Below are 15,566 nucleotides of genomic sequence, written 5' to 3' on the forward strand. Positions count from 1 at the left end.
ATTTTCAATTTGTTGGGACACATTTATTTTAATATTTTTAGTCTATTTGATGTATTATATTTTTAAATTTATTTTTATATAAAAAACAATTTAAAATTTTTAATACTGGCAGGCCGAGCTCGAGTTTAGGGTTTTTTATCCGAGCCAGACTTGGGTAAAATTTTAAACCCATTTTTCAAGGTGGGTCGAACCCGAACCTAAAAAACGGGCTTGATTTTTTGCACTGGCCCAACCCATGATCATCTCTATTTGATGTGAAGTTTTTTATATATAAATAAAAATGATGCACAATTGAGTAAAAATATTACTTGTGTTTTATTTTTTATATTTATTCATTTTTGAAATTGACAAAAATTAAATTGCTCCGATTTGTTTAAAAAAATCAATTTGCTTAATATCAAAATTGAAAGACACTAGAACCCCGTGTGTTAGCCTAATGGTCAGAGTGTTTACCATTTCAAGTATGACCTAATTCCAAGTTGCGTTGATTGCATTATGATTAAGATTTTACACTTCTCTTATAGTTAAAGGATAAAACATTCAAAGAGACATGATTTTATAAAAGGTTTAGTTTTTTATAAGACATTAGATTTTGCAAATTCAAAGCTTAAACTATTAAACATTCATGTTTGTTTCTCCTCAAATTCCATAAACTCAAACATTTTAAGTCAATTAATTTTTTTAATAAATATAAAATATCTAACTTTCCTTTGTTGAACTATAAGTTCATAATTGCAATACTTTAGGAAATTAAATTAAATAACATTAATTAGTTTTCTTTTATTAGGATCTACTTATCTCTATTTTTGGAAAAATATTAATTTTTTGAAATTTTAATAAATCAAGTTTTGTACATACAAGTGATAAAATTATTAGATTATGAAAATCTAATCAAAAGGTCAAAAAATTTTAAAATCAATAAATCTATATTTAAATTTACTGTTAAACTTTTTATATATTTATTTTTAAATATTTTATCATATCTTATAAAAATTTTATGGAGTCTAAAAGCTCTGTTATTTGTTTTCTAAATATTTTGTCATAATTTATAGTTTTTCTTTTAAATTTTTATAATATTTTATTGATCAAAATTTATTTAGAATTTTTTACTTCACAAATGAAATTAAAAATAAAATAAATAACACAATGATTTCTCAATTTGCATCTATTAATATATTAAATGATAATCCATTTAATTTGAGATTAGAATTTGGTGCATTGACGATGTATATTTTGAGCTCCACAATTAGAGTTAAAAATTGTCACGTGTCTCGTTTATTTTATATATTTACTTTTTAATGTTTTATTATACTTTATAGGACAGTTATAATCACTCTGGTTTAAAAGCTAAAGGTGTACCAAACATTTTCTCTTAATTTAAAAAAATTATCTTATATACAACTCGTGGAGGTTTTTTTATTCCACATGTGAGTTAAGGCTATGATAAATATCAAATATTTTTTTAAAATTATTTAATTATTATTTTATTATACCCTAAAACAAATTAATAACATCAATCCAAACTTACTTTCAAGTTTTTTACTCTAACGGTGTATGTTATAATTATACATAAAAAATTAATATGTAAATAATACAGATTTTTAGGCATATCTAAAATATCCAAAATTTAGGTATCAAATAATTAACTTAATTATAGTAACAAACTTTTCATAAATCATAATAAAATTATAGTTGGCCGATTTTATCCTAACAAATTATTATATGAATAAAAATATAATTTTTTGAATAGATTTATGTAAATACCTTTTAAGAAATTACAACGTAAATTTTAAAATTTAACTGTTTTTTAAGAAAAAACAATTTATAAAATATAAAATTTTACACTCATAATAATATATATAAAAAAATATTTACCCATAAATATGATATAAATCCTTTTAATATTTATCTATAAATATACTTACTACTTAGGTCATTTTAAATTCTAAATTAATTAGTTTAATGTCGATTGGTATGAGTGTTCTTGTTAATATAGGACAACGTAGGTTTAAGTGTGCTGAAACATATTATTCTCTTATTTATGAGTTTGAGAGAGACTATAAGTAATTCTATATATTATATCAGAAAAACAGATATAATCAGAAGTTACACTAAAATTATTTTAAAAAAATTAATTAGTTTAACCATGGGAAGACAAAAACTTTAAAAAGGAAAAACTCAAAAGAAAGGTGAGATTCTTTGAAACCATAATAATACTTAGAAGAAAGGTGAGATTCTTTGAAACCATAATAATACTAAAAATTGCCAGCCTAAGTAAAGAAATCTCATTGGCAGCATGGCTGCACACACAAGCCAAGTGTTAGGGGTTTAGGTCCATTTTTTCTAACTCAAACAGTTAAAATTTAACCCAACCCCACCAAACCCCTTTCCCTTTTTTAACCCCATTCAATGGTTTAGTCCGTTTTTTCCTTCTTTTAAAACCTCTCCCAATTTTCTTTTCTTCTTCCACTCTACCCTCTTTTGGTAAACAACTCTTAGCCACCCCCTCCCCCCATTCACCTAAGCTCACCATCTTCCATCATTACTTATATATATACATATAGAAAGAAAAGGGTTCTTATTTATGTTAGCCCTTTTTAATATACTTAGTGGGGGGGGAAGAAAAAAAAATGAAGAGGTCACCGAGTTGTTCTTCTTCTTCTAATTCATGCTTTGCATTGCCATCACCATCATCATCATCATTATCACCGTCACCGTCTTCGTCATCATCATCATCTTCATGTGAGAACCCTCATGATCTATCAGAGAAACCCAAGGCTAAAAGGGCTAGAAAACATCAAAACACTGATAATAATGCTTGTTTGAACAATGCTAACAACAATAGCGGTAGAAGGAGCTCTATTTACAGAGGAGTCACCAGGTTTTCTTTCTTTCTTTCTTTCTTTTTTTTATGAATTTTGATTTTGGGTCCATTTGCATTGCATGTATGAATAATTGAATCAAATTGATTGGTATTGTTTTCTAAAAAAAAAAAAGGCATAGATGGACTGGGAGATTTGAGGCTCACCTTTGGGACAAGAGTTCTTGGAATAATGTTCAGAACAAGAAAGGAAGACAAGGTTAATTTTTTTTATTTTATTTTTTAATTTTCATGGGAAAAAATAATCAGAAAAAGGGAAATTCAAGTAGATCTATACAGTTTTTTTCAAGTATTTTAATTCTTATGTTTTCTTTATTTGTTTGAATTTATATTCTGTGTGAACTGACTGTGTTTGTCCTTTTTTCAATATTGTAATCTCTGGTCAATCTCAACCTCTTTATTTACGCTTTTGTTGCCGCCTCCATAGTTTATTTAGGTAAGTCCTTCAAATCTCTACATATTTCATTCTTTCTTTTTATTTATCTAAAATTAAAAAAAAAAAAAGGGCTTGATACAGTTCGCAAAATCAAGCCTGCCTGGCTCGGTTTTGAGTCAGGTAATTGATCGGACATGCATTTATACTTGTACTTGAAAATTATACTATCTCTTAAAAAATTAAATAAATTAAGGTGTTAAATATATTAACATTGAATTTCATTTTATGGAAAACAGGGGCTTATGATAGTGAGGAGGCAGCGGCTCGAACCTATGATCTTGCGGCTCTCAAATATTGGGGGGCGGAAACGATACTGAACTTCCCGGTATTTAATTTAAATGATTAAATAATTAATTAATTAAAAAGATGGTGGATTTGTGAAAAATATTAATATTATAATTTAATGATGATGCAGAAAGAAAGATATGAAAAGGAGATGGAAGAAATGAAGAAGGTGACAAAGGAAGAGTACTTGGCGACTCTACGACGTCGCAGCAGTGGGTTTTCTAGAGGAGTTTCTAAGTATCGTGGGGTAGCTAGGTAGGTAATTTTAATTGATTTTATATTTGTTTAAAATGGACCATTTTATGAGATTCAATGAAATAAAAAAAACATTAAAATCTTTATGTTGGTTGTGTTAAATCCTAAATCCCACGTGGGTTAGCTAAAATCAATTAATTTCAGTGGATCCTCTTCTACATTTTAGGGTTTAGGAATAGGAGAGGCCATTAATTAAAATCGAAATTATATGTTTTGATGGTTAATTGAAATTGAAATTATAAATTTTGATTATATTTTCATAATTAAAAAATAATATCTTTTAACATATTCAATTCTTGTAATTTTGTATTTGTAATAATATTTATGTTAATCATTCTAAATGGGTGGAAAAATGCTAAAATGAAACGGAAAATTATACATTTATTAATATTATAATATTATTAGGGGAGTGAAAGAAGTTGGTATTGAATTGTGTTTTGACTAATATTTATTTGGTTAATGGCAGGCATCACCACAATGGGAGGTGGGAAGCCCGAATTGGTCGAGTTTTTGGGAACAAATATCTCTATTTAGGGACCTATAGTAAGCTCTTTCTTTCTCTCTCTTAAAACTTAAAATTTTAGATAGTAAGACTAAAACTAGATGCCCCTCCCATGGCCCTAAAATTTAAAAGTTTCAATTTTGTCCTTTTCACCTTTGATTAGATGGAAAATTTGAAATTTTAAACCTTTTTCAAAATTTAATAAGCCTTTTCAAATGCAAAACCTTCAAATTTTATAATCTTTTCTTTTTCCTAAACAAAACTTCTAGTTTCACCCCAAATTCAAACATGGGCTTTCACTCAAGCCTTTATTAAACATGCTCACACTTTCTCTTTACATTTTCCGATGCAGTGCATTTAGCTTACTTTTTATCTCATGTTACAGTGTTATTATAATATTTAATCTCATCACCACCGTTGTTTTTACATTAATAGCAAATAAACGAGCCGTCCATTCAAGCTCATCTTAAATTTTTTTTTTTAAGGTTTATGATTGTCTTCCCTTTTTAAAAACCCAAAACAATTCCCTTAAAATGATATTTTTGATTTGCATCCATAATCTTGGCATTTAATATATGGTCCTAACTTTTTTAATATTAGGGTCCAATGTCATTGATCACAAGACACCATGAGCCATTTTGATATAACTGCTATGTATTCAATTGATATCTTTATTTCTACTTTGGGAAGGGCATTTCTGTGATTATAAAATTGCATGAAAAATAATGGCAGAATGGGCACGTGACCATTACTCTCCCATTAAGAGATTCTGTTTCCTTTTATATATTATATTTTGCTGAGTAAGAGGCAGCAGAGATCACGTGCCTTTGTGATAAGCTTAGATTGTGGCTTCCTTTAGGTCACCTAATAGCCTATAATCCCTTTAGGTTTGCTAGCTGGCTATTAGTGATTGGTATAATTGTATGAAGATTTGCTCCAACTTGCTTAACTTGGGTTTTTATATTTTTTTAATAAAATTGGGTTAATAGATTTTCTCTTTTTAAATTTTAATAAATTATTATTATTATTTTTAAAATTATTCGTACACATTAGATTCAAAATCCGAATCTTTCTTGTGTTTGATAAATTTTTAGATTGGTTGAGATTTTGTTCACTAATTCTTTTTTGAGTAATTATGAAATGAATTTGGACCTTTTCCCCCTTTTTTTTAATCAACTTTTCAACTACTTCAAAGCTAGGGTTGAAAGGAAGACAAGGAACCCATGCGTATCCTTTATTTTTTCCCCCCTAATGGTGTCTACATTCTCCCTATATATTAACAATGGGGAAATCTAGGTTTACTTAATTTGTACAACTTGACAACCTCATCGAGCAGTTAGGATTTAGGGTTTCATTTGATAGTACAACTGGACGTACCTCTCACCATGTTTTGAAACATGGAGTGGGGTTGATCCTGTTGATGCGGAGCGGAAGGCCTTGGCCTCCTTTGGCCCTATGTGGTCAAGTTCCCTGTATCATGCTGCCAAATGGTGGTATTAGGTCACCAACCATATCAACAAAAACGTTCATTGAGATGGTTACTTTTTCTGTAGCAAAACATGATCTTCGCACTCTCCCCTTCAATTATGCCAACATGTTGCCTCTTAAAAGTTTGTCTGGATTTGGATGATACATATTCAAACTCGAGGTTGAACATCGGATCATGTGTTGAACACGGATACTTTAGGGGTAAAAAGGAAAGGAGTGCAGACAATGTTTTCATATTTTAGTCTGGAAAAAGCTTAATACAAATTGTCAGTACAGTAACTAATTAAGATCTAATGTCAGCATGTGAATCCCTAATCTTATCTTTTCACCTGCAATACTTTAAAAGTTTGATCTACTTTATTTAATTTATTGTTAAATGGTAAAGTTTCTTTGTTCCCTCAGAATTTGTTTATTTATGCTCTGTTTTATTCATTTATTTATTGAAGATACACAAGAGGAAGCAGCAGCAGCATATGATATGGCAGCATTGGAGTATAGGGGGGCCAATGCCGTGACCAATTTCGATATTAGCCATTACATTGAACGTTTGAAGCAGAAAGGAATTTTGTTAGTAGATCGAACGGAAGAACAAATTCCCAACCCCGATGAAGCTCGACGAGTAGAATCCAAAGAAAATGGACCACAGCCGCTGCAGGAGCAGCAAGAACAGCGGGAAAAACAGGAACAAGAATTGAACCAAGAAGAGGCCGAAAAATCTCAACATTTTCAATACATGCAAATGCAGCTTCCTCTATGCATTGATAGTCCGATGACAACAATGGCCGGTATTGAGCCTACTGATAGTAATGAACTAGCATGGAGTTTCTGCATGGATTCCGGGTTGACATCGTTTTTGGTCCCGGACATCCCTCTCGATGGAACCGCTGAATTGCCAAACTTGTTTGATCATGATGCGGGATTTGAGGATAACTTCGACTTGATATTCGACGTAGGGCCGCCTAACAAAGAAGAGGCTAATCGGAAATGCATGATGGATGAAGATGTGATTGGAGTCGGTGTTTCCATGAACGTGGAAGACGATAATAGGAAGGAGAGATTGTCATCACTGTCTTCAGACTCTCCGTGTTCATCGACAACCTCGGTTTCTTGTAACTACTCTGTTTAATGGTTGATGTTTCGGGTTAAGAGTTTCGGATAATTCAGAGTTTGTTGTTGGAAATATGTTGTGGGGTGGATGGATGCCAAAGATTTAAAATATCTTTGGTTTTTGTTGTTTGTTTTTGTTGTTTTTAATGCATTTTCTTCTGTTTAATTATATTGAAAAAAGGAAAAGACAACCTGTTTTTGTTTGATCCCATAATCCAATCAAATACATTTTGATACATTTGCTATGTCCTTAAACTTGTGAAGGAATTAAGCAATATATTACACAAAACGAAACTACAAGGGTTTCTTCTATTCGATTCTTATCCTGGTTATGGAGCAGTTTTAAAGCTTGTGATCAGTTATCTATCTCTTTAATGGGCGGAAAATTAATTACAAGACCTGCTTCGATGGATACCTTTAAGAAATATAATAAAACTTACAATTACAATTAATGTATTCATATAACTTATAATTAATGTACAATGTACTAATAATTAAAATATATTTGGACTATTAGTGTTGGTATATTCCAGTTGCACCACATGTTACTTAACATAATCTTTTCGCTTTTTAAATAGGATTTTCCCTGCTTAATGGATAAGCATATACCACCATTGGAGAAATTTTTTTCTCACCTTAAATTCCAAGATTGAATTTACGCTAATGGAAATCACAAATTTCATACATAACAGAATGATATGGTAGATCTATCTTTTTTAGATAGTGGGCGGACGAACTCCATTCTATTCATGACTTTGAATATGAATGTCAATCACAATAAAGATCCAAGTGTTGAACTTGTCAAGTCTCGAAAATTCGAGCATGAGGCTATTGATCGAAACTGGACACAAATATATAGATTTTAGTGTGAATTATTTATAAAAATTAATTGGTCCAAACATCTCCAAATTATGATTTTCATTTTAAATTGATTTTCAAATTTTAAAATGTTTTAATTACATCCCCAAACTATCAATGTTATTGAAATAGTTAATTTAACTATTAAATGACACGTAAAATCTTATATGATATAATTTGAAATTAAAACTTTAAATTAACTTTTAAATTAAAAACTAAAGAAAAAATAAACTGTAAAAAGTAAAGGAACGATAGTTTTAAAAGCGTTGAAAACCTCTAAACCAAGATTTTTATAACTTCCATTTTACAAAATTCATTTTTCTTTAAATATTTTTATTTTAAATTATGTTACATAAGATTTGATGTCTCATTTAATGGTTAACGATTTTAGTAACGGAATGATCTTATTGATATAACATCGATAGTTTGATGATATAATTAGGCTATTTTAAAGTTTGAGGACTAATTTAAAATGAAGGTCATAGTTTAGGGGTGTTTGATGCAATTAACTCTATTTATAATGCCAACTTTTAATGAAAATTGTTGGAATCATGATATTAAATGATTGGGTAATCTACCTAGTTGGTCATCCAATTTTTAGAATGCTTTTTTTTTGTCACCCAAAATAAAATATTTTCAATTTCATTACCTAATGTTTAGGGCGCTTTATTTTAGTCATCTAAGTGTTAAATCTCTAATGGCGGTTGATTGTACACTGCACATCATACTTATACTTTCATTTTTCTCACCCAACTTCACCAAAAAAGTATAAAAAAAAATGATGGGTTAACGTGAAAAGGTGGTAGAAACTAAAATAATGCATTAAAACTTTGTCAAATTATACTTGTTTATCCCATTTTAAAAATTCTAATTATTTTTCAATATTAAAATTTTAAATTTCAAAATATCAAAATCTGTTAAATAAATTATTAGATTTTTTATCTCTTAATAGTGTATGTTGATGTGTTACTATAATATTAAAATTAATTAATTTAACCTCCTTAAAATTTTAAAATTTTATTTAATATTTTCAAATTAAAATCAACCCACATAATTCATATTTAATAACTATCTACAAAACCCAAAGTATTTTTATTATATGATCTTGAATATTCCATGCTAAGCTAGAAGTAAAAAATTCCTTACAATTAATTTAATTAATTAATTTTTCTTCCATTCCAAATAGAGGTGTGCATGGGTCTGGCCAGGTGCCCGAAATATGGGATGGTTTGAGCAAAAATATAGGCCCGAAAAATGGGCTTGGGCAAAAAAATAAGGCCCGTTTAAAAAATAGGTCGGGCCTCGGGTAAAGCATTTTTGGTCCAGGCCCGTCCCGAATTCACTAAATGAAAAAAAAAATCTATTTTTTAATATTATTTTCTCCCTATTTTGCTACTATTTTACTATTATGTTGCTACTATTTTGTTGTTATTATTTGGATATTGTTAATTTTTTATTATTTTAAAGACATTTGATAATTTTGTTATTATTTTAGAGGCATTTACTTGTTAAATTGCATCTATTTTTGTGTTATTTAAGTATAAATATTTTTAAAATTTATTTTCAATTTGTTGAGAAATATTTATTTTGATGTTTTAGTATTTTGATGGTTTATATATATTTTAAAATTATATAAAAATAATATAAAAATTAATATGGGCAGGCTGGTCGGGCTCGGGTTTTAACATTTTTATTCGGACCGGGCTTGGGAAAATTTTAGGCCCATTTTTGGGTCGGGCCAGCTGGGCCTAGTAAACGGGCCTAAAATTTTAGTTGGGCCTGGTCCGAACCCAACCCGGCCTAGCCCATGCACACCTCTAATCCCAAACAAACCTAAGATTAAATCAATTAATTTAATTAATTTTAATATTATAGTACTATATCGGTGACACTATTAGGGGATGACAATTTTCAATAATTTATTTAATTGATTTTGATGTTTTGAATTTTAAAATTTCAATTATATAAAAAAAAGAAATTTAGAAATTTCGGCAATGGGATAAACAAATACAATTTGACAATTTTTTAATGCATTATTTTAATTTTTACTACTTTTTCACTTTAACCTTAATATTTTTTTACCTTGATCAATACTTAAAAAATGATATTTTTTTGGTTAACCAAAATGAGAGTGTAAACATGATGTGGTGTGCATAGTCAATTGACGTCAGAGATTTAACACTTGGATAACTAAAATGAAAGAGCCTTAAAAGTTGGATGATAAAATTGTAAAAAATTCATTTTGAGTGACCAAACTAGAAGCACCCTAAAAGTTGGGTGACCAATTAGGTAGTTTACCGTAAACAATTTTCAATGATTTTAGTGTGGATTTTTTTATAATACCAACTCTTTCTTTTAATGATTTATACATATATATATATATACATATTATTCTACATGTTCGTTTTACCATCCATATTTGAAATTCATTGTCATCTCCCTCAATAATGTCCTTTCAAGGTCTGAAATTGTAATCTTTTATTGGGAGTACAATATATTTTATCATTAACATTTAGAATGATCCTGAACAAATTGATGTCTAGGTTCGCTAAATCTAGACATCATTTTGCCTAGATTCATCTTGGACATGAAATAATTCTCATAATTTTTCATAAATTTAAAATTTTTAAAGTTTTTTGAGATTTTTTTTATTAATACTAGCTAAATGTCATAATTTTGGATTGCCACATGTCATTGTATTATTAGTTGTCAATGCCATTATAAAAACCCGAAAGTTAGTGGTGTCGGAAATGGTGGTTTGAAACTCTATTTCCGATATTCAATTCTATAACAAGTATAAAATTTAATTAAAGTTTTGTCTTCTAATTTTGTCAATCTGATAGTTAATTAAGGTACAAGTGTTTCGACCCTAAAGTTAGTGGTGTTGGAAAATGAGATATTGGGACCTTGTTCCTGTAAACTAAGCCCGTATTAAATATTTACGGAGTTATTATATGAGTGAATTAAAGTTTGGATAGGAAATTTTGCTGAATTAATGACTAATTGAGGTATAATGACTAAATAGTAAAAATATTAAAATGACTTATATAGTAATTAAACAAGGTTTGAAGTGACAAATTAACCGGTTTACCCAATTAGTGGACGGTTTGGTGGATGGATAGAATATTATAATTTTTTTAATTAAACTAATAATATATGTATAAAACATAAATGGAAAAAGGTGGTCATCCGTGCATTTTACTTTCTTCTCCACCGAAATCACCAAAATTAAAGAAGGGAGCCATTGTTTGAAGTTTTAAAGGTTCGATCCTATGCATGGTAAGTGTAATTTGGTTTGTTTCTTGTAAATTTTATGTTTTTGAGATTGTAGAAGCTCGGTTTAGCTAACCCGAGCATAAGTTTCCAAAACTGTTAAAGTTTCTAAAAGTTGTCATTGATGAATACTTGATGAAATTGATGTTAAATTATTAGATTTTAAGCTTAGATATGAAAATGATTAATTTGTAAAGTGAAAATTGTTAGTTTTGAATATAATGATTAAAATGTAAATATTTTTAAATTGACATGAAATTGCTATAATTATTGATAACAGAGGGTTGTTGAAAAATGAAATTGAAACCAGATTGTAAATCGAAGCTCAAATTTGACACCAATTACACATACTATACTTTTAATGACTTCGAATCCAAAGTTCAATCAATTTCTTATAGATGACTCTCAATATGAACAATATACATGCAAGAGTTAGCATAGAACTCACCTGATTCTCACCTAATGCAGTTTAAAGCTCTAGGTCCAAATATCCATCACGAATCAGTAGCAATCACCTAACGCGAAGTAATTACTGATCATAAAAAAACCTTAGCCTCTAGATCATCGAGGTAGGATACATTCAGATTTAAGGAAGGTTTCAGTATATACTACTTAAGGAAAAGAAAGAAGAAGACAGAATAACCCCTCTGAAAACATATTCTCACATATAAATATGACTCATCTTACTTAGTAGAATTTAACAAGTGTCATGCGTATTATACTTGCATTCTTATTGGCCTATAGTTTTCGAGAAAAATATAAATAAGTTCCCTGCATCAAACGTACCAGGCTAAACTATAAAGTTGGTTTCTAGCCAAATTACTTAAAATCTAAATAGCGTAGTATTCCATACAATTTAGGCGTACTATACTTTTGGCGAACACTATCCCATATTTTCCTTTTATCCCGTAACATAGATGTTTCCTTAATACATGGTAAAATATTAGAAAATCAACTTCTTACTTACTTTTGTGGCAATTATTACATGCCTACACGTATACTCCAAAATAATCTTTTGGGCAGATAATGCTACGCCTGACAAACTATTTACTACTATTCATTGAAACTTTGGATTCGCTAGATCTGGGATGTTACATTAATATTGTATCGAGGTTATCAGTTCAGGCTAAACCAACAATACATATAAATTGAGAATCCATAACAAATGTTGGATATCATATAACCATGTAAATCCCTAATTATTTCCATATTTGACTCTAATGGCATGCCATACGTATCCTAATCTTTTACTAAGTTCACATAGGTATTATTACTGTAATCATACCATTTCAATCCTTGGAATAGCATATACATGTCATACTAATCTTATAAGCATTTCATTTCCATTTCGGTACCTTGTACCTATTCATAAATACCATACCTTTTTCATACTTTGCAAGTTTAGTCAATTTGATGCCAAAAATCACCAAATTCACATTTATATAAACTAATAAACAAAATGAATACAACTCATTCATAACATGAAACAAAGTAATGAGTTCCATACGAACTTATCTATACAATAATTCTATTTAATTTATTAGTTCCAAACATTTTATATCATCCTATTACATGAATGAATCAGTCCAATTTTATTTTCTGGATGCCCCTAAATTTTTGCATTTTATTCAATTTAGTCCCTAAAATTGAAATTATCATAACTTTCAATTTCAAGCTTTGATTTCAATATCAATCTCAATTACATCCTTCTAAGACCCTTTATTATATGTTATTATATAAATTTTACATTAATTTGAAAATTTATAAACTTTTGTCCTTATGTTCAAAAACTAACAATTAAACATTACAATCTAGTCCTTTTTCACATCTAGGCTCAAAATCTATCAATTTAATATCAAAATCTTCAAGAAAACAAATATAGAAACTTTTAAAAACTTTATAAATTTTTCAAATTGGTACATGGGCTAGCTAAATCAAGATCTCACAATATCAAAAACATAAAATTACAAGAAAAATGACTTGAAATCACATGCCAATCAAGGCCAAATTTTGAGAAATAGCTTCCTAGATTTTATTTCATCCTTGTATGGTGGAGAAGGAAAAAATTAGAGAAGATGAATATTTTTTTTTAAACTTATATAGCTTAATTAAAACCTTAATTAATTGAAGTTAATTAATTAAAACTTAATTAAGTATATACTAATCATAATTAACAAATATAGTGGATGATAACATCATCCCTCACTGTTGAATAAAAAATGGTTTAATTACCATTTTTAGCTTTTAGCAACTTAAAAATTTATAGTGATTGGAATTTTACAATTTAGTCCGTGTACCTTACTTAACTATCAATTCGACAAAATTACTGAACCAAATTTTAATATATTTCTATGATAGCCTCATAAATACTAAATATTAACATTTACAGACTCAAGTTATAAAAATGGGATTCCAAGGCCATATTTTTCGATACTACTATAAATCAGGCTGTTACAATAGATTTAAAGTTTAAATAGCAATTAAGTCTAAAAAAAATTCAAGTTCTAATTAAGTACAAGCATTCAAGTTTAGGGGCAAAGCCTACATTAATTCTTCTATAAATTTTCAAATGGTGATTGATCTTTGTTTATTTCATGCCTTATAGAAGTTTAATTTGTAACAATCCAATTTTCAGTGGTGTCGGAAACAGTGGTTTGAGATAGCTAAATCCGATGAGTGAGTTTGAAGTTTTATTATTTAGTATTTATGAGTTAAATGTGATTTTAAGATGACTTTTGAAATAGTGATTTGTATTTTAGAAGAAAGTGTTAAGTTAAGTGGTTTCGAAAATAAGGTATTGAGACCTTAATTTCATAAACCGAGCCATAAATATTTTTATGAATATTACAGAGTGTCATTGAGTTAGTATTAAAGTTTTTTTAGAAAATTTTAACATTTTGATAGTTAATTAAATAAAAAGGACTAGATTGAAAAAGGTGGAAAACTTGTTAATTAAAAAAATAGTGATTTAAATAGCCAAGTGGTAAATAATGGAGGACTAAAAGGGTAAATAGACATGTTTGGAGTGGCATAAGCAGAAAAAAAAAACAATAAACTTAGGTGAAATAAGGGCAAAATTGTGAATTTTATGAAATTAACTTAAATAAGTTTAATTCTAAAGTTTTATAGGCTATTCTTCTTCAATTTATCAGCCAAAAATGTCATAGGAAAAGATTTTAAGCTGATTTTATTTATTTTACTTCATGTAATTTCAATTCTTGCTCTTTTCTTGAAATTTTTATGTTTTTGAGACTTTTACAATTAGGTCCAACTATCTATTTCATTAGTTTTTGATTTTATGGGTAATTTCGAAAGTTACCATTGATGAGTGTTGGATGTTTGTGATGAATTAACATGGATTTGGAGTTTTAATTTTATTAATTGTGAAGTGAATTGAAACTAAAATATATGCTAAAGAATGAATAATTTTATATTTTAGATCAAGAGCCTGAAGATAATCGTGAAAAAGGAAAATTAGTAGAATAGTCCCTAAACTACTACAATTTCACAATTTAACTCAGATAAGTTCGTATGGTTAAACTTTAATTTTATTTGTTAAATTTGATGAATATTAATTTGTATTTATTCATATCATTTTTGAAAATAAAATTATTTTTAAAGTTATGAAATTGAATTGAATGTTCGAAACGAATGGAACGCGGATTGAGTACAATCGTTTAGTGCAAAGGAGAAATTGATAGCAAATTACCCAAGTAAACTGAGGTTCAACATTTGTTGCGAACTCTCATGTTTACTTTTCGTTTAACTCTCATGAGCTTTCGTTAACTCATATGAGTTTCAGTTTAACCATATTGGGTTTTCGTTTAGCTCTTTTAAGCTTTAGTTTAACCCTTATGGGTTTTCGTTTAGCCCTTACGAGCTTCTATTCAACCCTTACTGTTTTTCGTTAGCACTTATGTGCTTCTGTGTAGCCTTCGGGCTTCTGTATACGATGTACTCATATCCGTAAGACGTTCTTTGATTTGACAAGGTTGGTAAGTGATATATGGAATTAATGTCTGAAGATTGAAATTTATTTTGATATCGATCTAAAATAAATGAATTCATCAATTGAAGTTGTGTTTGGCAGGAATAATATATTGAATGATTTACTTAAATGAATTGTAATAGTATGTTCGATAAGATTTATGTTTAAAAGTCGATGAACTTACTAAGCTTTATTAAGCTTACTTGTTTTTTTAATGTCTTTGTAGATTAACGTAAATCAGAGGATCGGATCAACACATCTGGCCACACTATCCAACTTGCTCTGGTAGATTTTGCTATATATACTATGGTTTATATGCATGTATAGGGATTGAAATGGTTGTGTAAATGTCAAAAATTACATTTTGTTTATGTTTCAAGTTAACTTATATATGAATAGTTCTATCATGTTTGGTATAGTGTTAATGTGGTTAATGGATGGATAGTTCTTAGGCTTAGTAATGAATAAATTGGTAAAAAATGTTGATATAAGT

General features: G+C 28.7%; 1 protein-coding gene across 1 annotated transcript; it reads left to right on the plus strand.

Annotated features, from left to right (window-relative positions):
* Positions 1–2,472: 2,472 nt before the first annotated feature.
* Positions 2,473–7,160, plus strand: LOC108489715 (ethylene-responsive transcription factor WRI1-like). Its single transcript, XM_017794422.2, has 7 exons — positions 2,473–2,881; positions 2,998–3,080; positions 3,309–3,317; positions 3,554–3,642; positions 3,733–3,857; positions 4,324–4,400; positions 6,294–7,160. Exons 1-7 carry the CDS (start codon positions 2,631–2,633, stop codon positions 6,971–6,973), a joined length of 1,314 nt encoding a protein of 437 aa, XP_017649911.1. The 5' UTR covers positions 2,473–2,630; the 3' UTR covers positions 6,974–7,160.
* The last annotated feature ends 8,406 nt before the right edge of the window (positions 7,161–15,566 follow it).

This window comes from Gossypium arboreum, chromosome 10 (genome assembly GCF_025698485.1).
Source record: "Gossypium arboreum isolate Shixiya-1 chromosome 10, ASM2569848v2, whole genome shotgun sequence".
NCBI lineage: Eukaryota > Viridiplantae > Streptophyta > Magnoliopsida > Malvales > Malvaceae > Gossypium > Gossypium arboreum.

What these genes read in the sequence shown, in the direction of transcription:
- LOC108489715 (XM_017794422.2), top strand. Translation starts at nt 2,631, where the DNA reads ATGAAGAGGTCACCGAGTTGTTCTTCTTCTTCTAATTCATGCTTTGCA. An exon ending in ATTTACAGAGGAGTCACCAG is followed by an intron (nt 2,882 to 2,997) that starts GTTTTCTTTCTT and finishes AAAAAAAAAAAG; the next exon opens with GCATAGATGGACTGGGAGAT. An exon ending in AAGTATCGTGGGGTAGCTAG is followed by an intron (nt 3,858 to 4,323) that starts GTAGGTAATTTT and finishes GGTTAATGGCAG; the next exon opens with GCATCACCACAATGGGAGGT.